This window comes from Hyla sarda, chromosome 3, assembly GCF_029499605.1.
Source record: "Hyla sarda isolate aHylSar1 chromosome 3, aHylSar1.hap1, whole genome shotgun sequence".
Classification (NCBI taxonomy): Eukaryota; Metazoa; Chordata; class Amphibia; order Anura; family Hylidae; genus Hyla; species Hyla sarda.
Window position 1 is genome coordinate 333,409,102 of NC_079191.1, and position 19,119 is coordinate 333,428,220.

General features: G+C 42.6%; 1 protein-coding gene across 1 annotated transcript in view; it reads left to right on the forward strand.

Moving 5' to 3' along the window:
* PPP1R14C (protein phosphatase 1 regulatory inhibitor subunit 14C) overlaps window positions 1-19,119 on the forward strand; it is a 77,241-nt gene that overhangs the window by 45,094 nt on the left and 13,028 nt on the right. The window contains exons 2-3 of the mRNA XM_056567333.1: window positions 11,355-11,438; window positions 12,862-12,894. Of these exons, the coding sequence (XP_056423308.1) occupies window positions 11,355-11,438; window positions 12,862-12,894 (117 nt within the window). The remainder of the gene's footprint in view (window positions 1-11,354; window positions 11,439-12,861; window positions 12,895-19,119) is intronic.

Consider the following 19,119-nt stretch of genomic DNA (forward strand, 5'->3'; position numbering starts at 1 on the left):
TTGTGAGGATACGGTTCTGGATCATTGAAGTCTTCCCAAAGTCTGTGGGGTGTTTGCTGAAAGCTTCATTATATATTTTGGCGACGTTGACGATTCCATTGACCTGGTCCCGTTGGGTAGTGTCGTCTCCAACCTGGAGCTGTGCCCACCAGGACACTGGTGGATTAGTACTGGATCCACCGGTAACTTGAGCCGCACGCTGTCGGGCCACTAAACTCTCTGTCACAATGTCCTTCGACACTCCAGGAGGTACAACTGAACCACTGGAGTGTACTTGAGTAAAACATTAGCAGAATCAGACAAGTTCACTATCCGTACTGGGACTCTCCCATTTGAGACACTGACGAGACTTCTCGCAGCTCAGACTAAAGGATCATCTCCCAGCTGCATGGGTTCCAGCAGGGCCTGATAATCCCGATTCTTCACTCCGGGCGTGCATGGCACCATATGATGGTTTTCAGTGTTGGGTTGTAAGGTCATTGACCTGATGTCTTGAACTCGTACTCTGCTGATCTCGCCCTGCTTGTTGGCAAACTTCTGTTCCGCTTGTAGGATTTTCAGGTGGTGCCTGCTGGTGTGAAGGGGGCATATGGGGGAGAGAGGCATACAAGGCATTTAGAATTTCAGTAAAACAATTCCTCATGTTCATCCCCAATATAAATTACGCAGACCCCTTACCTGTCACATTGGTTACAATCACTCCCTGCCCTTTAAGTACATGTTCAACCAGTTGAATGGTTGGCTCCCAGTATCCATATCTGGGGACTGGTTGCCCATTACCTGCAACTACTCTAAAATTAACATCCTCAGGCTCACATAATAGACTAGCATCCCAATGCTGGTAAAAAAAAAAAAAAAATGTTTACATATGGTTGACACTTGTGACCCTGTATCTATTAACACCTCTAAAGGGACACCTTTTACTAGAACTGTTACAAGGGGACAGGAGGCAACATAAAGTGAGAGTCCTGATTTAGGTCGTTCAGAGGTTGGACCTAGTGACTGTTTTCCTGAGGGCCGATCCTCGACCTCAGGGTGAATCCGTTTAAATCCCAGCACTGCATATACCAATGGCCAGGCTTGTTACAATAGGTTCAAAAAGGTCTCTTAGTCCCTGGGTATCTATTGGATGGAGGATTATGCTAAATGGGATTGTGGGGAGCAGGGGCAGGTTTCCTAGGCAAGGGCGATTCACGGTCGGGTGGCAAGCTCCTTAACAGCCTTAAGCAGGACATTGAGCAATTAACTAACACCCTGTAGATCCGAGACTGTATTGATTGGCAAAGTATGTTGCACAGGGGCGGGGACAGGGGATGGTGATGGTATAGGCCTGGCTGCCACCCCTAGTGGTTCTTGAGCAGGTGTAAGGGGAACACAAATTTCCTCTAACTCAGTCCTGAACTCAATCACTTGGATAGCCAGTCTTTTAAAAGCAGGAAATGACATGTAAGGATTTTGAACTGCTAACATTCTCAACTGGGCCTTGTCCCACTTGTTATGGGTTCCATCAATAAATCTGTCCATTAACACTTTGTTGCCCTGCTCGTGAGTTATACCATCTAACTTCTGGACAGTACCTGGGACATTCTGTAGGGCTACAGCATACGCTCTCAAGGTCTCACCTCTCGCCTTTCATACAACCGGAGATGTACCTCTGATGGAGAATGTGACTCAAATACCTGGTACAGTCCTTCAAAGATCTGTTCCACCGTTGCCTTCTCAGAAGCTGGCTGGTCCCTGGAGTTGTCCCGTTAGCAGTTGCACCTGTTGGTTAGGAGGGAAAGAGTAAAAGACAAACAAACTCTGGATCCTCTCTTTGAAATCCCTCAGGGTGAAGGGGTCTCCATTGTAGGTGGGAAGGACAGGATTGCCGATGCTGTCGCTGGAACACCAGGATTGCAGGGTCCAGGAGACTAGCTGCTTGACGCCGCTGGAGATGAAGGGACGCTGACGCCCGGTTGATCTGTGGTGCTGGGTTCGGACATCTTGTAGATTTTTGACTGTGCTGTTGCTTTAACCTCTTAAGTAAGAGTAAGTTGTTCATGTCCAAAATTGTATGTCGGAAAGACAACACAAGAACTGAGACGGCCTATCGAAAAACATCTAAGTACGATACGGACTAATACAGATACACCACTGGCCAAGCATGTCAGGCTGGTACATAACAATCATATGGACCAGCTTTAATTTTGGGGGCTGTGCCAAATCAGGATGGGTACAAGAAAAGGAGATGTGAATAAAATTTTGCTCAAAGAGGATAAGTGAATTTATCGGCTTCAAACCAGAAGTCCACATGGACTAAATGAAGGCTTCTCATTTACTGCGTTCTTAGACTAAAATATGAGTATAACACGGCACAAGATTAACTCAATTTTATAGAGACAAGTAATGTGTTCACACCGGGTATTCAATCTACTTAATTTATCTAATTCAGAATTTCATAACAAGATATTAAATTATTCATACCAATCCACTCCTAACATGAACAAGAATATATTGGTGCATAAATACTAAAAGGAAGTACACAACTATACACTATGATACACTGGGGAAGATTTATCAATACCTGTCCGGAGGAGAAGTTGCTGAGTTGCCCATAGCAACCAATCAGATCACTTCTTTCATTTTTGAAAAGACCTGTGAAAAATGAAAGAAGCGATCTGATAGGTTGCTATGGGCAACTCGGCAACCTTTCCTCTAGATGGGTTTTGATAAATCTCCCCCATTATGTATAAGTACTCACATCTGGAGATGATGGGACATGGAGACAGGGTTGGAGATGAATTCTGGACTAATAGACATCTAGATAAAAGTAATATAGGTTAAACAAATGTATACTAAATATATAACATTCGTGCACAAGGAAATAATTAGCATTAAAGAGAACAATATGACTCACTTGACCAATTTACAAGATACTTATCTGATTACATTATGACTTGTCAATCGTTTCACAAGATAAATAGAATGTTACCCTATTACAATACAGTAGCACAGGATATAGAAATAATAAAAAATAACAATTTCTGCACTATTACGTTTAATATAGTCAGAGTATTCGTACATATACCATTTGACCCAAGAATGGTGATTCATGGAGGATTACCATTCTGGATAGAACCAGCATAAAGAAGTGTGTGTCCACAGCGAACAACTAAATGATCAGAGAATTCCAATACCAACTTGGATGCACATAGTCTACTTTAGCATAAGCTGTGTTTTTAATAAGCACTAAACATAAATGTTTTATTAGATCCCTTAAAATACATAGAGACAAAAATGAAGTTTTAATAAAAGGGGGGACCCCCTTTTGGGGGGGGGGGCACCCCTAAAAGTTGGTGTGAGCTTTAACCTCTTAAGGACGCAGGGCGTACAGGTACACCCTGCATCCTTAAGAGGTTAAAGCTCACAGCTTTTAGGGGTGCGCCGGGCCCGGTATATAATACAGGGTCACTCCGTGTATACCGGGTCGGTCTTGGCGGCTAATAAAAGGGCTAATAGCGTGCTTCACCGATCGTTGTGCCGCATGCTATTAACCCTTTAGACGCGGCGTTCAAAGTTGATTGCCACATCTTAAAGTAAAAACTTCCTGGTAGCTCAGTCAGGCTGATCGGGACCATCGCGATAAAATCGCGATCTCATGATCAGCTAGAATGCGAGCAGAGGTCCCTTACCTGCCTCAGTCATGTCCGATCGGCAATTGATTGCTCCAAACCTGAAATCCAGGCTTGAGCAATCGACCGCCGATAACACTGATCTTTGCCATGTCAATGCACGGCAATGATCTGTGTATGAGATCAGTATGTGCAGTGTAATAGCCACTAAGGGGGGCTTATAACACTGCAAAAAAAGTGGGAAAACACGTTCATAAAAGTTCATGTTTATTAAAAAAAAATTTAAATGGGAAAAGGGGGTTTTCCCATTTAAATTTTTTTTTAATAAACATAAACATGTGGTATCACTGCGTGCGGAAATGTCCAACCTATAAAACTATAGTGTTAAACCGCACAGTCAATGGCGTACGTGCAAAAAAAAAAATTCCAAAGTCCAAAATAGCGTACTTTTGGTCACTTTTTTTATCATGAAAAAATAAATAAAAAGCAATCAAAAAGTCCGATCAATATACAAATGGTACCGATAAAAACTTCAGATCAGAGCAAAAAATTAGCCCTCATACCGACACGTATGCGGAAGAATAAAGTTACAGGGGTCAGAAGATGACAATTTTAAATGTATACATTTTCCTGCATGTAGTTATGATTTTTTTTTTTTTTTAGTAGTAATACAAAATCAAACCTATATAAGTAGGGTATCATTTCAACCATATGGGCCTACAGAATAAAGATAAGATGTCATTTTTACCGAAAAATGCCCTGCTTTTAAACAGAAGCCCCCAAAAGTTAAAAAATTGCATTTTTTTCTTCTATTTTGTCACACAATGAATTTTTTTTTCCGCTTTTGCTTTTTTTTTTTTTTTTTAGCTTTTGGTAAAATGACTAATGACACTGCAAAGTAGAATTGGTGGCGCAAAAAATAAGCCATAATATGGAATTTTAGGTGCAAAATTAAAAGCATTATGATTTTTAGAAGGTGATGAGGAAAAAGGTAGGAGCAGTCAAGCGCCGATAACACTGATCACAGGCGTGTTAATACATGGCAGTGATCAGTGTAAAAGATCAGTGTATGTAATGTTATAGGCCCCTATGGGAGCTATAACATTGCAAAAAAAAGTTAACAAAGGTCATTTAATCCCTTCTCTAATAAAAGTTTGAATCACCCCCACATTTTCCCATAAAAAAAGTTGTAAATTAAAATTAACATATGTGGTATCACCGCGTGCGTAAATGTCCAAACTATAAAATGATATCCTTAATTAAACCGCACGGTCAATGGCGTACACGCAAAAAAATTCCAAATTCCAAAATAGCGTATTTTTGGTCACTTTTTAAATCATAAAAAATGTTATAAAAAGTCCAACACAAAAATGGTGCCGATAAAAACTTCAGAACACGGCGCAAAAAATAAGCCCATATACCAGCCTGTACGCGGAAAAATTAAGTTACAGGGGTCAGAAGATGACAATCTTAAACGTATAAATTTTCCTGCATGTAGTTATGATTTTTTTCAGAAGTGCGATAAAGTCAAACCTATATAAGTAGGGTATCATTTTAACCGTATGGACCTACAGAATAAAGATAAGGTGTAATTTTGACCAAAAAATTCACTGCGTAGAAAGAGAAGCCCCCAAAAGTTACAAAATGAAATTTGTTTTCTTCAATTATGTCGCACAATGATTTTATTTTATTTTTTCCATTTTGCCGTGGATTTTTTGGTAAAATGACTGTCACTGTAAAGAAGAATTGGTGGCGCAAAAAATAAGCCATCATATGGATTTTTAGGTGCAAAATTTAAAGAGTTAAGATTTTTAGAAGGTGATGAGGAAAAAATGAAAATGCAAAAATGGAAAAACGCTGAGTCCTTAAGGGGTTTAAGAAGAATGAGGTGCGTTCCCCTTTAAGAGAACTGATGAGGTTCTGTAGTGGCTCTGGTTTGGGTGATGGGGGTACAACCACAGACACTCCTCCTCTATTTTGCAGGTACCCCGTGATAAGCGGCTCAGTGACCACATTTGCGGACAGTAGTAACAAAACTCAGGTACCGGACACTTTGTATTGGTGATTGGTGGTGTTTGCAGAACCTGTGATGCAGCGCTGACTTTGCGGGTGACAGCCAGAGATGAGCGCAGCAGCCTGAACTTCCAAAATGGCTGCGCCCAGGGAACTTCCTGTTTGGGTCCGGTCAGGAAAATCTTCCCCTGTGCAACACACGGGCGTTCCTTTTGGTTCCTCCTCGCTGGATCGAAGAGGCATCACCGCTGGGGACTGATGTATGTGGAGCTGCAACCACTAGTGCACGGGAAATGCTGGATCAGATTAACTCTTTCAGGTACAAACTTTACACAGGCCTGCACAACTCTTTTACGGTTCACAAGGGCAGATAGCAGACTTTTCTTCACCTACCCCTCTATTACCCAAGCGCCTTGCAATAAACAGATTTCACTGACCAAGTCCTGACCAAGTTGTGGTGAGGGTGTAATGGAGGGCAGATGTTATTACCCTAGGGGGAAGATGGCATTAACCCCTTGTGTTCGTGACACCAGGGCGTGGTTTTACCTCTTCACCACCTAAAGGTATGACTGAATACTGGGCAGGGCAAATAATGACTCCGATGCCAAGTTACGGAACAACGGCAGCTTTACTGAGGCAGACAGATGGAATAGTCTCTTCAGCTGTTAGGCCATAGGAAGTGAATTTTGAGACTTGCGGGCTCGCTAGGACTTGTAGTGGACTTGGATTAATTGCTGCAGACCCACGCTGAATTTAGACAGACTGATCTTGACTGACTTGACTAGGACTGACTAAACTTCACCCCTTGTGTAGCTTACCAGGTTTTGATGGTCACCTGTGAGGCACTTGGTTGCTGGAAGCGTGGCTGGGTGGTAGGCCTTGGGTCTCCTCAGGACACCAGACACTCTCAGGACTTGACATCACTGTAGCTTAGCTTAGACGGACTCTTGACCAGTCTAGCTAGCTCCTTCCAGGGCTTATATGGGGGAGACTTTGGAGGGGTCTTATAGGTCACCCACAAGTCATATGATCACTGACACTTTCCCTGGTTACAAGACTTAGTAACAACATTTAAAGGTATATACATTATACAGACAATGCAATAGATAATACAAGGCATAATTAACCATTTATCATATTCAATGGAGAGGTGGACTTAGGGGATATTGAAATAGAGTCCGCCAGACAGGACAGAAAGGGTACAGGGATGCAACTCCTGTACTGGGCTACCACACTATAACCCAGTGTACAGGGTGAACAGGCTGACAGTTTTCCTTTAACAGGCAGTCAGAATGCAAGCAGAAAGGAAGAAGGAGAGGGAGAAAGCTGAATAGAATGAGCAGTAAGGATAGGGAGCAGAGGTAAGGCGGAAGGGAGGGAATGGAAAGGGTAACGATGGAGCAAGGAGAAAAAAAGAACACTACATAGGCAGGTGACAAACTCTGTAATCAGCCCCCCCCCCCCTCCCCCCAGGAATCTATACCTACCAGTATCTATTTTAGAAATGACAGGTCTTCGATAGGGGTTTAGTTATGTCAGTTTTTGCCACATATTTACTGAAATTGTGGAACAACTAACCTTTAAGAGAAAATAAGATTTATTGGAAAACTGCTCCAGTATAGTCTAGGGGAATGCTACCACAAAAAGATGGTGTAAGAACTGCTTTGCATAATCTTTCTTCCCAGTGACAACCCAGACACACTGGTACTGTGCTGATAGGAAGCTCTGAACAGTTTGTCGTGAATTTTCCGTTTGCATGCTGCTATTTATAATCTTCTCTCGGGGAACTAAATGGTTGTACTCTTCCATGCTGGGTGCAGTTTTCTCACTTGTAATTTTAAACACAATACAAAGCTACAGTATGTGAACCAGTGTTTTCTGCTATGGCGTCAAGCAGAGCCTATTATTATCCTACACGTTCGGCATTTGGATTGTCTCCACCTTAGGTTACATCTCATGCCTAGTAATGGAATCTCTGCTGATGGCACCTATGTATTATGTTGTCCAGAAAATGTAGTTCTTTTCCTCCGGAAAGGGGGTTTCAATATGAAATTTAGATTTTTTTTATTTTTTTTATAGCAATAAAACAAAACACCCCTACGCATCCCATTAAGTTAGTGGGGTGAATGGTTCCTTTGTCTACATCTCAGGCTCTATTCTTCCTCTTTGGGTCTGGAATAACAGCTTTGCCCTGCAGTTCTTGTGTATCTGATCTATTTTGACGTAGGCATACTTGAGAATTTGCTTCTGTTCTGCCTCTCCAGCCACACTGGTTCCTGTTTATTTCAGAGAATGAATTTGTTGTGCATAGCTATGCAATTGTTCATACATTTGGTTTGTGGCATACAGTACTATGACTGATAAATGGATCCCTGGCTTACATAAAGGGAAAATTCTGGGAGACATGAACACTGCCTAAACTGGACCTAACCATAGTTGTGATGTTCAAAGACGTTTTCTGATCTCTATAAAAAAAAAAAAAAAACTTTTACATGTTGCAAAATAAGAAAACAAGAAGTTTCTCTATGCTAGTTTATTTATTTATATTCTTTTGGTCAATGGGATCCTGCCTGTTTCCTGTTGGTATTGTGGAATGATGGTGATCAATAGACTAGTGTAACACTGCTAGAGTTCAGACAACTTATTGTGCTCAATGTGTGTTATTCCTCAGCAGAGATCATGGGTATCACCAATTTATGGAGATGCTCTCTTGTTTGTTCGGACAGTATTTGGACCAGCTTTGTGATATACTGTATTTTTCGCCATATAAGACGCACCCAATTTTAAAGGATGAAAATCTAGAAAAAAAAGATTCTGAACCAAATACAATGTAAAGTATAGGACAGTGATCTTCAACCTGCGGACCTCCAGATGTTGCAAAACTACAACTCCTAGCATGCCCGGACAGCCGTTGGCTGTCCGGGCATGCCAGGAGTTGTAGTTTTGCAACATCTGGAGGTCCGCAGGTTGAAAACCACTGGTATAGGAGGTAATACTCACGTGTCCCTGCCGCTCCGGACCCGTCACCGCTGCCCTGGATGTCGCCCTCCATTGCTGTCGCCGTGTCCCTGGGGTGTCCTCCTTGCTCCTGAACGTCTCTGCTGCCCGGTATCCTCGCTCTCCGTCTCCGCCATCACATCGCTACGCACACTGCTCCTATTGGATGACGGGACGGCGTGCGCAACGAAGTGATGATGATGGAGAGCACCGGCCATGCAGGGGATCCCGGCATGGAGCAGTCATTCGCCGATCAGACACCGAGGAGCAGGTAAGGTCCCTCCGAGTGTCCTGTAAGCTGTTCGGGATGCCGCGATTTCACCGCAGCGGTCCCGAACGGCCCGACTGAGCAGCCGGGTTAGTTTCACTTTCGCTTCAGACGCGGCGGTCAGCTTTGATCACCGCGTCTGAAGGGTTAATACAGGGCATCACCACGATCAGTGATGTACTGTATTAGCCGTGGGTCCCGGCCGTTGATGGCTGCAGGGACGGCCGCGATATGACTGGATTTTAATGTGTATTTGTCCTATAAGACGCACCAACTTCCCCCCCCCCCCCCCAGTTTTGGGGAAGAAAAAGTGCATCTCATACGGCGAAAAATACGGTAATGTCTGTACTTGGTGAACTTAACTTTATTTTAGTCATGGACAAAGATGGGAAGTCCTGGGGAAAAAAAGAATTTTGAAATAAAACAGAAATTTGAAATAAAACAAAGGAGTTTAGTTTGAACAGCATGTTATAAAGAACCTTTAGACCATCATAAGACCTAAGACAAGCAAATCCTTAAACGCAATTTTTAAAGAAGCGTGATATGCATTTCTGTTTCTAGGGGTGCTGTAAGGAAAAGGTTTCAGTTTAGTTTGTTGTGGCTTTGCTCCATCTTGTTGGTATTACAGGAATTCCTTCAGCATGTAACCACAAGGAAAAGTATTCACCCCTTGCCTTTTTAATGTATATATTTTTTATAATGTAAATCTCCTGCTAAAGCTTCAGGGCTGCACCTCAAAAACTACTGTGACATGTGACCTCCCCTCCACACCTCTGAACACATTGGCTGCCGCTGGGTAGCACTGTGTGTCAGCTAACAGAAGAATATGCAGAGTATTTTCTTTTGCACAGTGAATTTTGTGCGGTGTGAAATATGCTGCATCAGGGGTGTGGAAATTTTAATTGAAAAAACTACTTGTCCACGGACAAAAACAGAGCAAAATCTATTTGTCCCTCATGACGATCCACTTGTCCCGGCCAATTTTCGCTTTTACACCCAATTTTTTTTTCCTCCTCGCCCTATAATAGCCATAACTAACTACTATAATTGATACCTTTTAAATTTTTCTATAACATATGCTCCGAAACAAAAACAAAATATTGGAGGCGTGAAATTGAAATAGTAAAAGATAATTTAGCAAATTTGGTGGTTTTGTTTTCTACGCCATTTACCTTGTGGTTGAGCGAACATGTTATTTTGATACTTTAGGCCGACCTGATTGCAGCAATACCAGATTTGTGTAGCTTCCATCATTTCCAGTTTTACGAATAAAAAAAAATTCTGAACTTTTTTGAATTTCTTTTTAATTGCCATTTTCTGACCCCTGTAGCTTCCCCACCACATACGAGGCTGTATGAGGGCTAATTTTTTGCGCCATAATCTGTTTTTGTATCTGTACCATTTTTGTATTAATCTGACTTTTAAATCGCTTTTAACTTTTTTTCCTGGGATATTATAAAAATTGAAATTCTGTGGTTTGGTGTGTGTGTGTATATATATATGTATATATATATATATATATATATATATATATATATATATATATATATATATATATATATATATATATATATATATATATATATATATGTGTGTATGTATATATATATATATATGTGTATGTATGTATTTTTTTTTTTTACATTTACGTCATTTACCATATTGGATACGTAATGTTATCTTTTAATAGTTCGTACAATTACGCAAGCAGCGATACCAAATAGGTTTATTTTTATGTTTACATGTTTTATATAGGAAAAGGGGGTGATTTGAACTAATATGGAAGGGTTAATGTGTGTCTTTCAAACTTTTATTAAAAGATATTTTTTTTTCTTTACTTTTAGTCCCTTAAGGGACTTTTAGGAGGAATCATTAGATTCCTCTATACAGATCACTAGAGTTCTATTGAACTCCATTGATCTGTGTTCTCTGCGATCTATTGATAGAGCCTAGTCCAGCTAGGCTCAATCAATGACAGAGCCACGGACACCAGGGAACGAGAGGTAAGCCTTCTGGCTACCTCTATAGCGGATAACCCCCCACATCGCGCTGCGGTGGGAGCGATCCACCCCACTAGCCCACCTGGGAGCATTCGCATGTCCCTTTAGATGCAGCTGTCAGCTTTGACAGCATCCATCTAAAGGGTTAATAGCCAGCCATGGCAATCACCGCATGCTGGCTATTAGCTGCGGCCCCTCTGAGCGCCGCCGTGCTTGGGGGCTTTCAGGTCCAGCCCTGCTTGCCCGAAGCAGGGCTAAGGGCCTGAAAAATTCACCTGCCCGGCGTCAGGAAATGTATGTCCCGTACGTCGGGCGATAGGAATTCCACATCCCTGTGCATATATGTTGTGTGTGACCCTACCCTTCTGCAATACAAAAGTGAACATTATCATGTTCTAACAGAATGACTTCCCTAGGTTCTGATTTATCTTAAATGTTTTCTTTTGTCTTGTTTTCTCTCAGGAAGAAGAAATGCCAGAAGTAGAAATAGATATAGATGATCTTCTAGATGCAGCTAGTGAAGAAGAACGTGTTGTCAAATTACAGGTGCCACCTTTTATGTATATGTTACCTACACTCCTCAGCATGTGGACGCCACTTTTATGATGGTCGTGATTTGTGCAACTCTTCTTTCATTTCCCACCACCATTTCTAGTAACCTGAACACTGATATTTTTAGCAATGTGTCTTAGGGCTGGGCATTGTACCGGTTCATACCGAAATTTTTGGGCTGCACGATATGTATTTTTCCCCATACAGGTTGGGCCCCTCCCCCTTGGGAATGAATTATCAACCCAGGGCAGCGCTGTCCCCACATCGGGGAACTAATCATATGTGACCCGCCAGAGATGTTCTGCTCCCCGTACCAAATCATGTGACCTGCCAGTGCTGTTCTGCTCCCCCCCCCCCCCCCACACCAAATCATGTTACCCGCCAGCGCTGTTCTGCTCCCCCCCCCCCCCAATTATCAGCCCAGTGGGGTACTTCTCACATATGTCACCCGCAAGCACTTCCCTCCTCCTCTTTGTTGGGGGTCGCCGGCGCTGGAACTCTATATACTGTACGCCAGTGGTCTCCAACCTGCAGACCTCCAGATGTTGCAAAACTACAACTCCCAGCATGCCCGGACAGCCAACGGCTGTCCGGGCATGCTGGGAGTTGTAGTTTTGCAACAGCTTGAGGTCCGCAGGTTGGAGACCACTGCTGTACGCTGTATCCCTATGCCCGGGCTGCAAAAGATAAAGAAAGTAAACTTTAACTTGCCTACGTCGGCCTTACGCTGGGGACGGGAACGTCAGACAGCCGTCAGCCTATCGCCGAACGCAGTGATGTCCCACCCTGGCCAGTGATAGGCGGAGCCCACTGTCTTGTAAGGAGCTCTGATCGGCTTCTTACATGATAGTGGGCTCAGCCTATCACTGGCTGGGGCGGGACATCGCTCCGGCCGGTGATAGGCTGAAGGCTGTCCGACGTTCTAGTCCCCAGGAACAGCGCGAGGCCGACATAGGTAAGTTAAAGTTTATTTTCTTTAACTTTCGCAGCCCGGGCATAGGGGTACAGCGTACAGCAGTGGTCTCAAACCTGCGGACCGCAGGTTGGAGACCACTGGCGTACAGTATAGAGTTCCAGGTGGGGGTGCTTGCGGGTGACATGTGAGTAGTACCCCGCTGGGCTGATAATTGAGGGGGGAGGAGCAGAACAGCGCTGGCGGGTAACAGGATTTGGGTGGGGGGGGGGGGGAATACCTTTATATACCGTGGAATCGCCATAAGTTACAAAAATACCGTGATGCACATTTGGTCATACCGCCCAGCTCTAATGTGTCTAATACCTGTAGATTGTTGAATATACACAACTATGTAGATTTGACATGAGCAGTGCCAGCACTTCAGCTTTATTTTGGACCCATTCTTTATTATTTGTTCATGTGTTCTGTTTCGTTTTAATCACTTTTAATCCTTTTTTACAGGAATCATTAGTAGACTGCTTCAAGCCAACAGAGGTAACCAATATTTCTTTCTTACTTATCATCATCTTGTTACATTTTATAGTCTTCCTAGTTCACTGCCCCCATCATGATAAACCACCCCTGCCTTTATTTTGATTATTTTTTTTTTTAGTTTTCTACCTTGATATTGCTCTGTATTTTCTGCTCAGTTTCAGTCAGATTCACAGACTGGAAAGGGGCATCACCTGAAGCCATACAGGGGAGAATTTCCTCCCTCACTCTTCCACACACAGCCCAGAGCAGTTCAGTATGAGAGATTAGCTATGATTGGCTAAGGCTGGACTCGCCTCCCTCAGCACTCCAGACTGCATTTCCTGATTTTGGACTTCTGCCAGGCAAGCAGGAGTCCAAAGTCTGTGCAAGAGATGGGGGGAAATGTGCTCTGGACAAGTAGGGAAATACCTAGTGGCAGCTTTTTTAAACACGAAACATAGAAAACTTCATTTTTTATTTAAATTTTTTTTTTAAACAATAGAAATTTAGAATGATTTTTTATTTACCATAAGGAGTGCAGTAGCAAAAATCGGTTTTAATGAGAGTGCCCATTTAAGTACTATGCATTATCACAAGTTAAGCAAGGTTCATCCAGGTATTTTTTGGACTAGAAGATGAGTACAAGACTCACCCCTGATTAAGATAACCGAAAAACAGGAAAAACATTTAAAGTTCCCTGTTAGCAGAACTATGTATGTGTAGCAGAGCTTTGTGTGTATAATATGTGTGCTACAAAGATGTGTAATCAGGAAAGGGACCACTGCCTATTTCCTATAGTCTCGTGTGCTGAGTCTTTTTAGTGTCATAGCAGATGCGAAGGTAGGCTTAATCAGGGACTGTCTGTGGTTTCTAAACCACCTGGTAAAGACCTGGCATAAAATATGTTGGAGAATGGCTTTCCCTTCATCCGACTACAAAATATAGAACAAAGAATAGTGCAGTTTGCTAGGATGTTACTCTTTCCTCTTTAGGGTGCGTTCACATGGAGTAAATGAAGAGTAATTCACGACAAAAAATTTAAGGGTGGAATTTTTTTTATTTTTGTGCAAAATTCGCAGGAAATTTGCGTGCAATTTGCGCGGAATTGCGCGTGGAATTGCGCGTGGACATGTGGGAGAAAGAACTGAAGGGTTTTTCAGCCATTTCCGCGCAAATTGCGCGCAAAAACGATGTTGGGCGGAATTTTTTTTACCATTGACTTGAATTGATTTCTGCTAGCGGATTCCGCTTGAAGAATGAACATGTTCTTCAAGCGGAACGGAATTCAGCGTCAGAATTCAGCTAGCAGAATTTCCGCAGTGTGAACAGGACAGCAGAAATAACATTAAAGTCAATGGGCAGAGGAGATGTGCATTAATTTGGAGCGGAGAATTCAAGAGGAATTACTCGAGTAAATTCCTCTTGAATTACTCCGTGTGAACGCACCCTTATTCAGGTGCATGCTAGAGTATCAATAAATATTATACAGTGTTAGGACTCATGAAAGTCTGAGCTGTGTGCTTTGCAGTGTTTACAGTAGTGCAAGGAAGAGCCTTAGATAAGAGTTGTCACCTGTTCGTTTGCCAAACCTGCAATGTGACTACAGGGAGCTGAATGCTTTCCATGGCAGCAGGAGGCCTTCTGTTTGCCTCCGTACTTGCCTCTTGGTAATGTGCTGAGAGTGCCTTAGGCAGACTCTACTAGCCGAGTGCAGATGTAACTAGCAATGCTATGTAAAAGCATAGTATTATTCAGTGTAAGCAATCAAGTGATTGCTTGTAAAAGTCTCCTAGAGGGAAAATATGCGTAAAAAGTTTTTATTTTTATTTTTTATGGGAGAAAGTGGAGTGATTTACATTTTTTATCAACCTATTTAGTATCGCCACATGCAGATCTATGCAAGTTATACAGTGGAATAATATTCATCTAGTATGATGAACAGCATAAATGTATCACATAATGTATCATAAAAAATGTTTATAAAAAGAGATAAATAAGTTACATCTAATCTAAAATGGCATAAATAAAAACTACACATCACAGTGTAAAAATGAGTCCTCAGACAGCCCCATAGATCTAAATTAAAAAAATGATAGGGGTGAAATTAAGGTTATTTTAAGCATACCTATTTTGTTAAAAAGTTGTACATTACAATATAGAGCATGCAAAAGCAGTAACCTAGCCTGTAACTGTAAACCTAACCTGGATGCATTGTCCCTTATTTTGTTTGGATGTCTGAGTAACCTGTTTGATTATGATCAATTTTATGTAATTTTCTAATATGTCGCTTAATCCATAAAATTTTCCATAGTCAATTGAGCCCGAGGAGCATAGGTATTTAGAGTACAGATGCACAATCTTACATTTTTAAAAGCATTTGAAAGTGCCATCTCTTTAAAGTCATGCATTCCAATGCACAGTATACAAGTAAACCACTTGTACTATCGCCCTCTCACCTCTATTTATGTAGTTAAATGTGAAGCTAGTTGAAAGGATTGCTGTTTATTACACCTTGGAATAAAAATTTAGATGACAGCCTATTAAAAGGACAAATGCTGTGCGATGTATTGCCTATTAGTGTGGTTCCTCCTTGTCCTGTCTCTTTCCCTGTGCTATTTGTTCTTGGTCCTGATTGCTTATTGACACTGATCCTGATTGGGTTGTTTGTCTGTTATCTCATCTGATCTACTTCTGGCTATGACCCTTGGCTTCATTCCTGCTTCTGCTCCTGTCAAGTCCTCTGGCCTGTTGTATTCCTGACTGCTCTCCTGGTAACCGGCCATTCTTGGCTCTGTTCCCTACTACACTACTGTTGTATCTGCACTATAGAGAAACACCCTTAACAAAGTCTGCAAAGAAGTAAAGACCAGAGGATTACTTAGAGTCCGCACCTCAGTCTAGCCAGTGGCAAACCAATTATGGCTTACAAATATCTCTTCCTTGACCATAACATTGCAAATATAAAGAAGCCCGTAAACTGTTCAATGCCTGAACAGCCTGCATAACTTCATAATCTAAAAAACATTAGATGTTAGAAAGCTCTTTGTGGATACCTGTATAATATGAAGATATTTATACCAACAATTCAAAAAAAAAAAAAACTGCCTGAAAAGCTTTAAAAATTGTTGGCGCCTACTTGAATCTGTGGCTTATTTTCAAAGTTATGTCCGTTTATTCTTATATTCCTATTGCGCTCCTGTGCGTAATGGAGGTGGGAAGCCGGCTCCACGAGCTCCCCTGCCTCCTCAATATTCACTTCCTGTCCCACCAACGTAATGAATATGCAAACATCTTCACTCCCACGTCACAAGGACAAGACAGCCGGCAGGGGGTGGCCATGTGAGCACTGTACCCTCTGAGCAGAGCGCAAGGCAACTGACCTTTTCATATTCCTCACAGGGGTGGGCCGGGCGGGGAATATGGAGGAGGCAGGGGAGCTTAGCAAGCAGTCTCCCCACCTCCATTGCGCACAGCAGCGCAATAGGAATAGAGGATTACACAGACAAAACTAAGTGACAAATGTTTTTAAAGCTGTTCACCCGTACTATAACACAGTATTTTGAGTTTTTTGCCACATTCCCACCCCCTGACTATATAACTCCACCAATCTCCTGATAATTCACTCCTTTTATAAAAATTAAGCTTATGCCCATCGGATTCCCTAAATTGTTAGGACAAAATATAAACCAACATATCTCAGGAATAGAAGGATGTATCAAGAAACTGCAAAAAGGTGTTGGCCACGTGTTCTCTTTTTAAAGAAATATTAAAGGAAAACGGTCATGCCGTTCACCCACACTAAACCCAATACATCGAGTTATAGTGCGGGTGAACAGGAGACTCATGCGGGGGTCTCTGACTAATATACTTACCTGCTGTCCAACATCCGGTCCCTCTGAAGATCGGTTTCTATCTGTGCTGAATTGCGCGCTGGAGGTGGGCCGGTCGGCTGGATTTGAATATTCATGGTCGCTGGTCACGAGCGCTCGGTAGGCACAAGCACTCATGTGACCAGCGACCATGAATATTCAGCTCCTGCCAACCGGCCCGCCTCCAGCGTGCAATTCAGCACAGATAGAAGCCGATCTTCAGATGGACCGGACGCCGGACTGGGTTTAGTATGGGTGAACGGGATCACAGTTTTTCTTGAAAATATTTAAAGTTTATTGGTCCTTTTTTTACTTTTAAACAGCTCTATACAGTTTGGGTCTGCAAGGTAATTTTTAAAATGATTACCCAATCTCAATTTGACATTTTCACTCTCCTGCCATTCCTTTTTTAGCATTCCTATAATGACTGTTACGTCTGGATGGTCAAAGCCAAAATAGCTTTAAATTATAATTTTTTTTTTAACACATTCCCTTTCAAGGGAACCATAATTGATTAATTCATCTATTCTAGTTTTCAGAGTAAACCTTCATTACACGGATTTGTACTTTTCCCTCTGCACAACTACTCCTCAACCCTCTTTCACATATGTATTCAGTGAATATCTGGCTGTTAGTCCACATTAAACCATTTATTTTTATTGTGATGGGTACGTAATTTGTATGGCAGTAAGGAATAGGGGATTTACAATTTATTATTTGCCATTGATAATAGTCACTTGGCTCTAAATTAAAGGAATACTCCAGTGCAGGAACACTTATCCAGGGGAAGGGGGTGAAATGTGTACCAACCGCTGGAACCACCCGCGATCCCCTGCACGGCACCTTGACGCCCCCAGAAAGCGTGTTAATCCTCCATGTATCTCTATGGGAGAGCTGGAGATAGTGTTCGGGTATCTCCGACTCTCACATAGAAATACGTGAAGGGGGCGTGCCGGCCGCAGCTTATTGCAGGGGTCATCAGGCTCCCTTCCTCGGGACTGCAAGGGTGCTATGTTTGAGATTGCGAGGTGTCCCAGAGGTCGGACCCCCACGATCAGACACTTTATCCCTTTACCTTTCGATACAGAAGAAGTGTTTCTGCACTGGTGTACTCCTTTCATCTCTAATATAGACGTATATATTGTAGGTTCTACCAAGCCCACCTGCTAAGAGCAGAAATTGCAGTGCAGACTGCAGAGTATCTAGATTTAGCTATCACTGACTGTATTTGGGATTTTCCATATAAAATTATGCTTATCGGTTTGGAGATGTGACTAGGTTATTTTTTGTTTTTAGCTTCTGTACATAGCAGATTACGATTACAACTGGAAAGAATTGTAATGACAGATGGAAATCTGCTGTGTAAAAGGAATTCTCTGTATGTCTTAGCTCCACTAATGCCAAATACATGAGCATTAAATTCTTGCAAGCATTATTACTAATTGACTATATTATGCTTAAAATATAAATATATTTTTTTATATATAGATGTATGCATTCATTCAGTGGGGCAAGGTATATGTACATTTTCATATACATACATACATACACACACACACACACACACACACACACACACACACACACACACACGGTAGGGCTTATTTATTTACGGTATGTACCTTGAACAACATGGGGGGCTGTAGCAGTGTGGAGGATGGGGGGCTGTAGCAGTGTGGAGGATGCCGCACCACCCCCATCTTCCACACTGCTACAGCCCCCCCCCATCCTCCCACAGCCCCCCATGCTCCACACTCCTGCAGCCCCCCATGCTCCACACTGCTACAGCCCCCCATCCTCCACACTCCTGCAGCCACCCATCCTTTCCTTCCCCCGTCGCCCTCCTCACTCCTACAGTGCTCCCCACCCCTCTGCCATAATAAACTATGGTACACATTTCATCTCCAGCGGAGACCAGCACTTCCCCACCTTCATACGGTAGCGTCCGCAACTTGTACTGTACGGAAGCTGCAGCTCTCGGGGGCGGCGGGATCTTCTTCTGTTGCTTAGCTGCTGGGGGCAGGGCATTACTGGCGGCCGCGGTCCGGTTCTGGACCACGGTCCGCCAGTTGATTACTCCTGGCCTAGGTCTTATTTTCGGGGGAAGGGCTTATTTTCGGGGAAACAGGTATGTGTATGTATATGTACAGAAACAAAAGTATGACCGCAGCACTCCAGAGCCTTGGGCCTGAGAATGGTGTTATGAGAGCACCGAAATGTCACACTTGCCTGTTCATGGAATAAAAGTCACTTTTTATTTTTTGATACTCTGGAGTGCTGCGGTCAGCCTTTTGGGTAAGATGGGCTTTCTGGGTAAGAAGTATGCAGAGTAACTCATCACACCACCTTCTCAGGTAGCGTGCCCTAAGATCAGCTC